At 41.3% G+C, this 11186-nt stretch overlaps 1 protein-coding gene across 1 annotated transcript; it reads left to right on the top strand.

Annotated features, from left to right (window-relative positions):
* The first annotated feature begins 46 nt into the window (after positions 1 to 46).
* idh3g (isocitrate dehydrogenase (NAD(+)) 3 non-catalytic subunit gamma) lies at positions 47 to 6338 on the top strand. Its single transcript, XM_054608978.1, has 12 exons — positions 47 to 173; positions 477 to 524; positions 1316 to 1413; positions 1503 to 1618; positions 1740 to 1800; positions 1983 to 2115; positions 3378 to 3511; positions 3629 to 3731; positions 3833 to 3979; positions 4783 to 4877; positions 5000 to 5060; positions 5426 to 6338. The coding sequence occupies exons 1-12, from the start codon at positions 93 to 95 to the stop codon at positions 5525 to 5527; spliced, it is 1179 nt and encodes a 392-aa protein (XP_054464953.1). The 5' UTR covers positions 47 to 92; the 3' UTR covers positions 5528 to 6338.
* Positions 6339 to 11186: the final 4848 nt, after the last annotated feature.

The following is an 11186-nucleotide window of genomic DNA, read 5'->3' as shown; positions in this document are numbered from 1 at the left end:
TAAATAAATATTTGCTACTATAACAAAAACTATAATGCGCGAGCACAACGCCGCCTCCAAATCGTGCACGCGACCAGTTCCTAAACGTCAAGATGGCTGCCCACACTGCTGTGCTGTCGATGTCCAAATTCATTAATCCCTTCTGGGGTGGACGCCTTGGAAATACGGTCAAAGTAAGATCGGTCACATCGGTGGTGGGCGTTGTCGTTGTTGTTGTTGTTGTTGTCTGGTTCCGGATATAAGAGCATCTTATTACATTAGTGCCTTAGAGACTTCCATCTGGACACAAGGTCATATGGTAAACATAACGTGTAAAGTGATTTGGCATCATTGTACTATTCATCTACATCTTTTCAACAGAGCAGATATAGAGTTGAAGTTTTACTGAACAATTTGGACCCTTCGATGATGAAATGCATGTAAAAGAAAACTCTCTCTCTCTCTCTCTCTCTCTCTCTCTGTATTTTGTATTTCAGGTATTTGGAACAACTCTTACAAGCCACAGGAATAAGACCGGAAATTGTGTGAGTAAATCAGATTGTCTCTCTGGGTTTACATCTTGTGAGGATGAGTAGACGTGATTTGGTTGTAATGGTATTTGTAATGCCATGCACACAAATCACTGCTCTTCATTTGACTAGGTATTTCCAAGCTGTATGGCTTTGGGTTCAACTTTGGCAGGTGGGGTACTTTTTGTATTTATTCTAATTCTAAACTGGGACTGCTAAATACCTGTTTTCCAACCACTTGGTGAAGGAGAGGTTCTAATACCTCTGTACTCACTACTACCAGGATTTGGTTTTACGTGGCTATCAAACTACTACTATCTAACTCTTGTCCTTCTGCTTTCCTTGCTGTCCATCTTCAACAACAGAGAGACGACATTGTAAGTAGCCGACTCTGACGTGGTTTACTATACCACAATGCATCCCTTTGAAAACAAAGCGGGACATTTCCTTTTCATGCTGGTGTTTTGTGATGTAGGAAAAAAAAAGAGATCTCTTACTATGACTAGAAGACCTACAGTCATAAAATCATGTAATATCACATGTCAAACAAATTATGGATAAATCTGCATTAGTTATTCTTTCCTGATTTAGGTTTATTAACAGCATTGTTTGTTGTTTATTAACAGCATTGTTCTTTTATGTATTAGGACCTAAGAACACAACTGGTGGTATCTGCAAGTTTTACCCTAACTGCAAATCACCTAATAATTAGGTGATTTGCAGTTAGGGTAAAACTTGCAGATACCACCAGTTGTGTTCTTTTAAATGAAGTGCAGTTAATAACATACAAAATGCCATTTTTTCAGCCCCCTCCTGCAAAGTATGGAGGCAGACACACTGTGACCCTCATACCTGGGGATGGAATCGGTCCAGAGCTGCTCAATCATGTCAGAGAGGTTTTCAGGTTGGTGAGACTAAAACTAAACCCTGTTCAAAGTGATGACTACAGACTGGTCTCAGACTCAGCCTGTGTTTTCTCTCTTCATGCTGTAGGTTCAGCTGTGTCCCAGTGGACTTTGAGGTGGTGCACGTCAACTCTGCCATGGAGAGTGAGGATGATATCAACAATGCCATCACTGCCATTCGTCGTAATGGGGTTGCCCTCAAAGGCAAGCAAACTTTTTTTTTCTGTCACAAGCAGATCATGAAAGCAGAGCACAGCTGTGAGAAGCATGTAGTGTATAATAAGCACGTAACACTAATGTTATACTATGTTAACTCTCCTGACAGGTAACATAGAAACCAATCATACCATGGCGCCATCTGTCAAATCCAGAAATAATCTCCTACGGTAAGAGTTTTAATGGCATATTCAGTTCTCTTGATATAGGCTCTCTTTTGTCGGATGGCTTACATTTCTCCCATCATTTGTGCCTTTGTGTCTGGTATTATCAGTTGGCCTTTTGTTTATTCCTGACATCCTAACACCACCCACCTCTCTCTGTCTCTCTTGTTCCATGTGTGTATTAACAGCACAAGCTTAGACCTGTATGCCAATGTGATGCACTGCCAGTCACTCCCTGGAGTTCAGACTCGCCACAAGAACATTGACATCATGATCATCAGGGAGAACACGGAGGGGGAGTACAGCAGTCTGGAGCACGAGGTCAGACGGAACAGAAACACAATCAATTCTACTGTTGCCTGAAACCCACGCGTATACTCTCTCCTTAAAAGACTTCTTTCCTCTCCATGTCTGTCTTTCTCCACGCTTTCCTCTTGTTTTATTCTCTTTTTGAAATGGGAGTGAGGTACTAACCATATGCAATACAGCTTAATTTACGAACTGAAAAAACCCACTGATCTGATATACTTTATTATTGTTGCTAGTGATGGATATAGTTATCTCTTATAGATACTGCTTAATCTGTTCACTCATTATATTGTGAGAAAAAAGACAATTAATTCAGAAAATAAGTATTGCTTTATTATTCTTGATGTATACAAATAGTCTTTCTTGAGCAGCAGTGAAACAAGTTCCAAAATCTTTAAAATACATTTGCAGCTAAACAATTACATAAGTGATGATAAGCTTTCATTTATTAGACTATTCTTATTATCAAACTCCGTATGGTATCGCTAACGGTACGTGCAGAAGACGTGGATGGACAGCTGCTCAACAAACAGTGGCAAACTGCATTTCTGCAGATTTATGTTCTACTTCTTCGCCAAATGTTTTAAATTCATAAATTGTTGGTATTATCCCCTTTACTTGTGACTCATTGCATTTGTGACAACGAGAGTTCTCAGCATCTAATGGAGTAAAAGGCAGCAACACTTTGTGTGTGTGTGTGTGTGTGTGTGTGTGTGTGTGTGTGTGTGTGTGTGTGTGTGTGTGTGTGTGTGTGTGTGTGTGTGTGTGTGTGTGTGTGTGTGTGTGTGTGTGTGTGTGTGTGTGTGTGTGTGTGTGTGTGTGTGTGTGTGTGTGTGTGTGTGTGCGCGCGCGTGTAAAGCGACAGGCACAGTGAGGAGGTTTGCAACGCTGCTCTCACTCCATAACTTATAAAGTACCGATAGCAGAACCATTAACTCTGGACCTTATTGATACTTGGCCATTTTACCAAATTGGAACCGGTTCCCGTTTAGAACAGAGTTTCAGGGGGCAGCCCTAACTGGTGCAGATCTTGACCTTAAACAGACTATTGCCAAGACATGGCAGATCCACATTTAATGCTGTTTCCTTAATATGAAATTTGCGCAAGCCCTTTAAATATATGTAACAGCCTAATGTTACCTTCTACACAGAAGAAGGATCCGTGTCACTTATAGATGCTGCTTCACAAATAATGTTACCATATTATTAACGGCACCAACTACCTGAACTTTTGCTGTTATTCATCATTGGTTCTCCATCCTGTCTTCTTTTAGAGTGTATCAGGCGTAGTGGAGAGTCTCAAGATCATCACCAGGAACAACTCCCTCAGGATTGCCGACTATGCCTTCAAGCTGGCCAGGGATAAAGGTCGTAAAAGGGTCACTGCCGTACACAAGGCTAACATCATGTGAGTTACTCTGAGGCAACGGTTTTGTGCCTGAACTGTCTGTTTATCTGAATCTTCTGTGATATTGGGAGTTTCTTGGTACTAGAAATGTTGAGTTTGGCCTTCCTGCTGCAACAGGAAGCTTGGTGATGGCTTGTTCCTGCAGTGTTGCCGGGAAGTGGCGTCTGGTTACCCGGACATCACATTCGACAGCATGATTGTGGACAACACCACCATGCAGGTGACGAAGGATACAATTACATACCTCTCTGTTTGGAAAAGTTTCTATATGTTGCTATGTCTAAATTATCCACCCACTACTTTGTTTGTTTGTGTTGTCAGCTGGTGTCCAAGCCCCAGCAGTTTGATGTGATGGTGATGCCCAATTTGTATGGGAACGTGGTGAGCAACGTGTGTGCAGGCCTGGTGGGAGGGCCTGGCCTCGTGCCTGGGGCTAACTATGGTCGGGACTATGCTGTCTTCGAAACGGTGAGTGTTTGGCAGTTTATGGAAAGTGGGACACATGCTGGGGGGAGTAATGTAACACATGGAACAACATTGCGTAATTAAGATACAAGAAAAGGATTACAATTTTCAAATTTCCCAACACAAGTCTCCCACGATGGCCTAAATGGGCTTAAAAAACTGCTTTAGCTGGGTGGAAATTTCCCCATTATTTTGTATGTAAAGTAGAAAACGGGAACAACATCACAGTACAGTGCAAGTTATCACAAAGCAGGAAAGTTTGCACATTTTCCAGTTCATCAAGACTATTGTTTTTGCAGAGAGGCATTCCAGCGTAAAGAGAAGGTTTGTAAGAGATGAACAAAACATAAAACAGGACTAACCGAGAAATTTGCATGTAGGTTCATTTGAATAAATTCAAATGTGTACAGCTGCTGCTCTATGTTTAAAATCCGGCAACACTAATGTTCCAGATGATTAGAGACCTTGGATGATTATGACAACATTTCACAGCTGTGATTTTGTTCCCCTTTTGTGCTTTATGTACCAAATAATGGAGACATTTTAGCATGTTTCTTTTCTCTTGTCTTTATTTGCATATTTGGTATTGAGCTAATTTAAAAGAAAATCAACTAAGTTACATCACTTTAATGTTGTGATACTTGGATTAAATTACAGACTTTATTATTTAACAGGTTATTAGTTATTGTAAAGGAATTCATTTATTTTTTGAAGTAACCCTCTCAACCCTGGTGGGACAATGAAAATGATTAAATATTATTATTTAATATGATTTTGTTTCTGGTCTTATTGTCTGGGTCTCTCAGGCCACAAGGAACACAGGGAAGAGTATTGCGGAAAGGAACATTGCTAACCCCACTGCCATGCTGCTAGCCGGCTGCATGATGCTGGACCACCTGAAGTAAGCTTTTCCAGATAAAATACTTTTACTATGCACCTTTCTGTGGTTCCCTCTGAGATGTGATGCTTGTGTCACTGTGGTTTACCAGTGAATGAATAAGTCTTTCTCCTGTATGTGTCCAGGCTCTATGACTACGCAAGTATGATCCGAAATGCAATCCTCACCACAATGAATGAAACCAGGGTAAGTCTTCGGTCTTCGCCTCACCTGTCGCACTGCCACAAAGCTAACACGCCATTGTTATGTGAAGGAGGCTTAGAGGCCCTGGTGGCAGGACTGGCATGCTTCCCAGTGGGCATCACAATACATTAACACAAAGCAGCATCATGTCCTTTCAATGTCACTAAGCTCCTATGAAGTGCTACACTGTATGGTCTCTGATTTGACATTGTGTTGCATTGACATTAATTAAATCTTTGAGCTAATTTTAACACCTGATCTTCTTATCATGCAAGGCAGCATACTGCTTTCTTTTTAAGACATAATATGTATTATGTATTTTATTAACAGTTTGTGGTTTTGTGACTCCGTCTTTTTTTGTTTTTCAGTTGCACACAGCTGATATTGGGGGTCAGGGCACCACGTCAGATGTGGTCCAGTCCATCATGAAGTTCATCCAGAGTAAAGGGCCGCTCATATCCGAGCTCTAAACACACACGCACACGCACACACACAGGTGTGAGTTTGAACAGGTTATCCATGCATGTCTGTTGCCATAGCGCCAGGTCTTATGCTGGCATCAGAACGTTTCCTTTTTTTTGTTGCACACAGCTTACTGATAACTGTACAAACAACCTCTTATCCGCACCTGTGTGGTTCACATATAATAATGACCTTCGCAAGACTTATTAAAAAACAGTTTACCATTGATCAAATTCCATCATCACTTATATCAAATGATAAATCCTACTGTAGGGATATTTCCTGAGCTCATCAGGTTAATTCAGATGAAAATCTGTTGTCTTACAAATTGTTATGAGACATGAAAATGACTCTCTGTGGCCTGACACATGCTGGGGTCAGAAATATGTTAAATATCCTAATATGACCATGCATTTTCAACTCTGCACTCGTAAATGTGGATCGTTATTTATTTTCAACATTCGATTTATGTTACTGCCTTTTTATTAAAAAAGAGACCAATGTTTATTTAATGCCTTACCTTTTTTTTTTGTCATACTGTAACTTAAATATCGAGTTGCCTTTTATAAATGTACTGTCCTGCGTGTTCACATCAGATCAACTGTACTTTAAAATGGTGATGTAGCTATTTCACATACTGTGTCAGAGGAGATGTTTATTAAGGTAACTAAGTTAGGGTCATGTCACAAAAATATGCTGTTGTCTTTTAGTTAAACCAGGCAAGAGTTCTTAAGTTGGATATGAAAAGACTTGTATCATATCTGTGGGTGGTTATGTATACTGTATAACACAAATACTATAAATAAAGAAATAACCTACCTTATTGTGATCTTTTTGGACCAAAATTTGAATATGAAACATCTCTCAAATTAGTTTTAAAGATTTTAAAACTATACATACACTTTAACATTATAACCTTCATGAAGGTCAGATGTATAGCAGGACTAATAAAAACTGGCAGCTGAGTTTATAAAGCCTTTATCAAACAGGAACATTTTGTTTTTAAGAGGTATCTAGATTCTTAGCCTCAGCTTCAAAGAGAAAAGCTATTTGGCCTTCAGCTGGGGATAAAGATTATTTTCTCCAAATTAGATAAAGCTCACTGATCCTTACGTTTGTTTAACAATTTCACGCTCCATAAACATCTTACTCGCAGCATTGAATAAGAAGTTGCTGTTTTTACATTTCACCAATAGGTGGCAGCACCACTTTCTAGAGTTGCCACTAAACTGTAACTTGGATCGAATTGTGCACAGCTGTATGTGCATGTGCGCTCTGTTACATGCACTGTCTGGCAATAACAAAAATGCAGAATATATGAATCACTGTGTGTATGTAATTACTGCTCTGACGTTAGTGTGAAAAAGCTGTAGGGAATCAGCAGACCATGAGATCCACATATTGGCAGCATTGAAAATAATTCTGGTTCTTTTTAAGGGATTTCTAGGAATCAGAATCTTGGCTTTAGACTACAAGTTTCTAAGACAAACGTGAAGGATTTTGGCTTATCCTCATATAGCATGAAACCGGACCATTTATTATAGTTTCACCTGGTAAAACCAAACCATCAATTATTGCTCCATCTATTATCTTTTTTAATACTCTGACCACACAGTCATTATAAGAAAAACGTCCCTGGCCCTCTGAGGCACCAGCTGCAGGAGGAGGAGCAGATACATTCTATAGTGGTTCAGCAGCGACCTCTCGCTCACATATATTGTACAAATAATCCCAGCTCGCTGCTCTTTCTCTGATTATGGTCAACAAGATAGGGCACGTCCCATTGTAATGGCACTTTATCATGTGACTAATTCTGTGAGAAAGTTACAAACTATTTTCTCCGTTAAAGTATATTCACATTGAGCGAGGAAATACTTAGTGGTGAGGCTCCTTTTTTAGATTTAGTTGTCCTCCGGAATCAACATTCATATATACAATGGTGTGGCTTGTGAAATGTCCAGGGGATTACTATGCGTGTACATTGGCCTCTGCCAGTTGGCCGTTTTTAACTGTATTACTCCCTCTCCATTCATGTCAGTCATTCACTCTACAGAGATTTCGAAGTAATCAATTTTTGTTGTACTTTCTGTAAAAGGTTCAACACCCTGGGCCAGCTTTCTCTCGTTGTCTTCTTCCACTCGCTGTTTACCTCATCACTGTCCATGACTACACACTCTCTCGGTCTCCCCCCCATCCCTCCCCCTAAGTCCCCCCTGAGCCTCCGCTAGAGCCGGCCCATGAGGCAGATGTTCAAGTGTTTGGAGAGAGAGAGAGAGAGAGATGCTGCAAGGAATCACCGGCCATGTCAAACTTTAAGGGCCACCATTCAGTTTTGTAAAAACCTGTGAAGGGGTCCAGTCTGCTAATAAGAGACTGGGTTGGTTCACCCATCTTTCAGAAACCAAAACTCTTACCCTAAATGTCATCAAGCCATACAAATAGTTTTGGTTTCATGTGCCCAGTTTTATAGATATCTATCTCTGAGGTTTGTGCTGCCATTCTGATACAAATGAGGTATATGGTATTTCATTTGTGGTGCTGACAGCATTGAGAAATCACATTTGGAAAATTCAACGCCAGCTTTTCTTTCAGGAAACAGTGTCCCTGATACTCCAGATCTCAGAGCTCTAAATAGTCCTTATGAAAACTGTTCACAGCATGTTGTGTTTATCCAGAATAATGGGGACACTTAAAGAGATGTTAAAAGCAATGTTTCAAACTTTGAACACCACAAAACAAATTGTGATATTGGAGGGGAGGCTGAGACACAGACAGATATCTAAAAACTGTCCAGCACAAATTAAAGCAAACTATCTGCATGACCAGAAACCACTAGATGTAAGTGAGATTTTTTTTTTTTGTAGGAAGTAAAGCTAAAATTTCCCTCGCTGCTGTCTGATTTTCTAGACTATAGTGACGGGGAGATTTGCAATCGAGGGGTATCTGACCTAAGCAACACAAAGATAAATCCCCCCATGGAGTCTGCTGGTGGTGGCTAATGATTCTGAGACTGAGGGGCTGACGAGGCGGATGAATCTGTGACGACTGGGTGGTGATGGGGAGATAGAAGGGCGCTCGTTTAACAGCAGCATGAATGTCGTTAAGGCAGGGACAGAATCTGATTTAAAAAGAGAGGGCAGCGAGATGATAGGCTAACAATGTAGGTGTGTTGCTGTGCTACTTGATTGATGTGAGCAGCCGATGAGAACAGCTGATATCAGGACTGACAGCCCCAGATGATGACAGCAGGAGTTCATGGGTGAGCATGCGTGAGAGGCGTGAATGGCAGGATGTATAAGAAATAAATTACAGGCCTAAGCATGCAAAACAATAGTAATTACCTAGTAGTACCATGTACACTCATATCGGTGTGTCATTAAATTCGCAGCTGTTTTATATTTTACTTTGCTCTTTCACCTGCACCTTCTATCTCCGTCTACCTTCATTCCTTACCTTTAGTGGTGAGGAATGAAGGAGATGTTTAGTAGATTAAACACCAGTTTAATATTTTTCATTCGCCTTTGGAAGATAAATGCTAATCTGATAGGTTGAGTCATGAGATATGATACTGATATTTAAAATGTTTTTTATTTGGCAATCAATCTTGCCTAGCTTGCTCCTGATCATTTCCAGAGTCCCTCTCTCTCTGTCACTCTTTCCCTCACACACACACTACTAGTCACTCAGTGTAATCCAATATCCAGTGTGTAATTTCCACTTCATATGAATATGCCCCCTCCTCTCATGTTGAGCAGCTCTGCTACGCTACGCAGTGCATTGCAGGTGATCATAATCAGTCAACTTCCCTCATGATCATGCTCTGCGGAGCACAGCTGCATTCAGTCAGCCGGCTCTGCTCTCTGTTAATGGAGCTTTTTTTATTTTCCCCCACAGCTATGGCTTAGCTACATTAAGCTACGTCAGTGGTCAGCTATTCTCCATTGCTTGGGCCCAGCTGTGTGTGTGTTTTGGATTCTCTGTGTATCTTTCTCTTTCCAGGGACATCCAGTGTCTTCCTCTACAGTGACAGCTCCTATGATAGAAGACTTATGAAAGAGTAGTTGGGAGAGGTTAGCGGTGATGTTTTCATGTAGAAAGGAGGTCAAGGGATACAGCATGCAGAGGACTGAGGGGGAGAGAGCGCAGACTTGGCTGGAGGATAGGGGGAGAGATAGGGTGTCAGGCTAATGTAAGGGGGGTTGTGAGGTTTTGGTTGGAAGTGGGAGGAAGAATAGTGTGATATATGTAGCAGCTATAGTTTGATAACCAGGGAGTTCACTGTAAGCTGTTGACACAGTTCATCACCACCTTATCTTTCAAATTGAAAGGAGCCAATAAAGCACCTGATTACTGCCTACCGCTTTATCAGGAGCTGCACACAGTTTTTTTTACAGGGATGGTTTTAACACCAGAGGGATACCACCTAGTGAGGGCATAAGGTGCTTATCGTTGCTGCTCCGATAAAACTGAAGTGATGCATAAGAACAGAACCGTTTTCTGTTTTGGTTGCTCGACTATTCCAGTTTAAGGCTGATCGCTCGTCCACCTGCAGAACATGTATCCCTCCATCTGCTAGGGTTGCACTACGTTACATAGGGACAGTCCAGGGAGCACGTGAAGGCCAACATGCTTGAACCGGGGTCACGCAGAGAGACTATCTTTCTTACCAACCACCCTGATACGATTCAAAGCCCTTAGTAGATACAGGGGGCTCCACACTATGACCTCATTGTTTAAATATAGTACATAGTTACTTATTTTAAAATAAACCCACACACTTGTTTTAATGTGACTCCAGCACTTATCTTGCACCTTGTAAAATCAATTTGTAAGTCTTTAGTGCTTCCCATTATTCCTTAGGGGGTGAAATCTGATGCTCCGGGCGTTGCTGTGTGTATGAACATACCTGTGTCATATATTTATATTTATGTACACATCTGCATATGCTTTTACTGGAGCAATGCTTTTAGCTCCAGGCAGAGAAACCGATTCCACCTGTGCTATATACGAGGAAGCCCTCTACATGGTCCTGCCCTGTGTGAGGTCCATGGTGGTTAAATGTTGGGTTATGGGGGAGGGGTGTCAGCATGAATGTGCTTTATTGCATTGTGTCTAAATAGGAACCTGTCGGTCTTGCTCACTTTCCCTACCTCACACACTTTTTTTCCACCCTCTCCCCAGCACTGCAAGCCTCTTTGCATAGTGAGAGTGAGGGGAGCCTGTGAGCTATTTCTGTTTGGTTTTATGTTTATGATAAATTAGTTGTGTTGCTAGCTAGGTTTCCTGAGAATGTTGATGTGTTGTCCCTCATCAGAGAGAAAACAGTTAGGTCACTGCTGCACTTTGGCCAGATGTATACTGGAGCGGAAGAAAGGGAGGGAGGAGAGGTAAAGCAGTGATTGAGGGGCTATTGATGGGCTATTTGTTCCATCTGAAACAATTCTTCCATGCTTGCCAATATTTCTGTCTCTCTCTCTCTCTCTCTTTTAATCTCTCTCTCTCTCTTTAGATCTGTCTCTAATGCTATCAAATGTTTTACCGTCTGTGCGCTAGCTGGGAGTTCAGGTGGCACTGTCAGAGTTACATTACATCAAGTCATGCATGCTGCACTCATGACAAGCTGCATTACACTGCCCTGATGTCATCACAACCCGGCTCCCCTGAAAT

This window comes from Anoplopoma fimbria, chromosome 12 (assembly GCF_027596085.1).
Source record: "Anoplopoma fimbria isolate UVic2021 breed Golden Eagle Sablefish chromosome 12, Afim_UVic_2022, whole genome shotgun sequence".
NCBI lineage: Eukaryota > Metazoa > Chordata > Actinopteri > Perciformes > Anoplopomatidae > Anoplopoma > Anoplopoma fimbria.
The sequence above is the reverse complement of the archived record's forward strand: the minus strand, read 5'-3'. Positions and strand labels throughout refer to the sequence as shown.